Raw genomic sequence first — 1779 nt, 5'->3', positions numbered from 1 at the left:
TTTGTCTTTGCAGATTTCACTTTACCTTGTAAATTGTGGATTAAAAACAAAACATTATTTTATGAATGAGTGCTCGATCTGCATGTATACCTTCATGCCAGAAGAGGGCATCAGATCCCATGGTAGATAATTGTGAGCCATAGTGTATTTGCTGGGAATTGAACTCAGGACCGCTGGAAGAACAGGCAGAGCTCTTAATCTCTGAGCCATCTCTCCAGCCCCTTAATTGTGAAAAATTTTGAATCTTCTGCACAGATCCCCCAAAAGCACATGTGACCCATCACACCAGACCTCAAGGTCACATCACCCTGAGGTGCTGGGCCCTGGGCTTCTACCCTGCTGACATCAGCCTGACCTGGCAGTTGGAGGGGGAGGACCTGACCCAGGACATGGAGATTGTGGAGACCAGCCTTCAGGGGATGGAACCTTCCAGAAGTGGGCAGCTGTGGTGGTGCCTCCTGGGAAGGAGCAGCATTACACATGCCATGTGCAGCATGAGGGTCTGCCTGAGCCCCTCACCCTGAGATGGGGTAAGGAGGCTGTGGGTGCAGAGCTGGGGTAAAGAAGCTGTGGGTGAAGAGCTGGGGTAAGGAGTCTGTGGGTGCAGAGCTGGGGTCAGGAGACCTGGAGCCTTGTGCAGACCCTGAGCAGGTCGGGGCTGAGAGCTGCAGTCATGACCCTCACCTTCCCTTCCTGCCCTTCTCTTCCCAGAGCCTCCTCAGCCCACTGTCCCCATCATGGCAGTCATTGCTGTTCTGGTTGTCCTTGTTGCTGTGGTCATCATTGGAGCTGTGGTGGCTGTTGTGAGGAAGAGGAAGAGAAACACAGGTAGGAGAGGGCAGGGTCTGGGTTTTCTCTCAGCACTTTTAGAAGTATGCTCTGCTCACTAATGGAAACACATCCACACCCTCATTGCTACTGTCTCTAACTGGGTCTGCTCTCAGTTCTGGAAACTTCCTAGGGCCGGGGTCTTCTCTGGTCTCTCATGGCCTTTCTTCTCACAGGTGGAAAAGGAGGGGACTATGCTCCAGCTCCAGGTAAGTGTGGGAGCAGGATTGTCCCTGAGGCCCTTGGGGTGAAGCTGGAGATGATGGGGAGCTCAGCCAGACCATAATAGCTCCTGCATCTAAATCTTCTGGGGGTCTGGGTTGTACCTTGCAATGAAATATATATTTATATTTTATATATATATATATGTGTGTGTGTGTGTGTGTGTGTGTGTGTGTATGTGTGTATATATATATATGTATATATATATGTATTTTTTTTTCCCTAGGGAGTAACAGCACTCAGAACTCTGATGTGTCTCTCTCAGATTGTAGAGGTGACACTCTGGGATCTGATTTGGGGAGGGGCAAAGTGGACATGACTGAGAATCAGGGATTTCTGGACTCTCCTTTGAGTGAGGGGTAGTTTGTTGGATGTTGTCTTCATACTGACTGTTAATGACTCGCTTTCTCTAGCATGAAGACAGCTGCCTGGAGGGAACCGTGACAGATGATGTGTTCAGGTCCCTCCTGTGATGTCCAGAGCCCTCAGTTCTCTTTATGTTTCCTGTGATTCTGTGGGCTCAGTGTGAGGAACTGGACAGCCCAGCCCAGCCCTGCACACCACCACCCGCTCCTTGCTCTGCCCTGCGTTCCCTTCCACAGCCAACCTTCCTGGTCCAGACAGGCAGGAGGGGACATCTCCATCCTGTCAGCTCCATGCTGCCCTGAGCTGCAGCTCCTCCCTTCCCCACTGAAAGTGAGAATCTGAATGTGACCTTGATTGTTCATG

The 1779-nt window shown here is 50.8% G+C and overlaps 1 protein-coding gene across 1 annotated transcript; it reads left to right on the top strand.

Annotated features, from left to right (window-relative positions):
• The first annotated feature begins 314 nt into the window (after nucleotides 1-314).
• LOC129670243 (H-2 class I histocompatibility antigen, alpha chain-like) lies at nucleotides 315-1773 on the top strand. Its single transcript, XM_055598723.1, is given in 5 exon segments — nucleotides 315-405; nucleotides 408-530; nucleotides 712-828; nucleotides 1005-1037; nucleotides 1464-1773. Coding segments are annotated over 5 exon segments (294 nt in total). The 5' UTR covers nucleotides 315-389; the 3' UTR covers nucleotides 1469-1773.
• The last annotated feature ends 6 nt before the right edge of the window (nucleotides 1774-1779 follow it).

This window comes from Psammomys obesus, unplaced genomic scaffold, assembly GCF_907164565.1.
Source record: "Psammomys obesus unplaced genomic scaffold, mPsaObe1.curated_primary_1811, whole genome shotgun sequence".
Lineage (NCBI taxonomy): Eukaryota > Metazoa > Chordata > Mammalia > Rodentia > Muridae > Psammomys > Psammomys obesus.
This window is presented reverse-complemented; position numbering and strand designations above follow the sequence as displayed.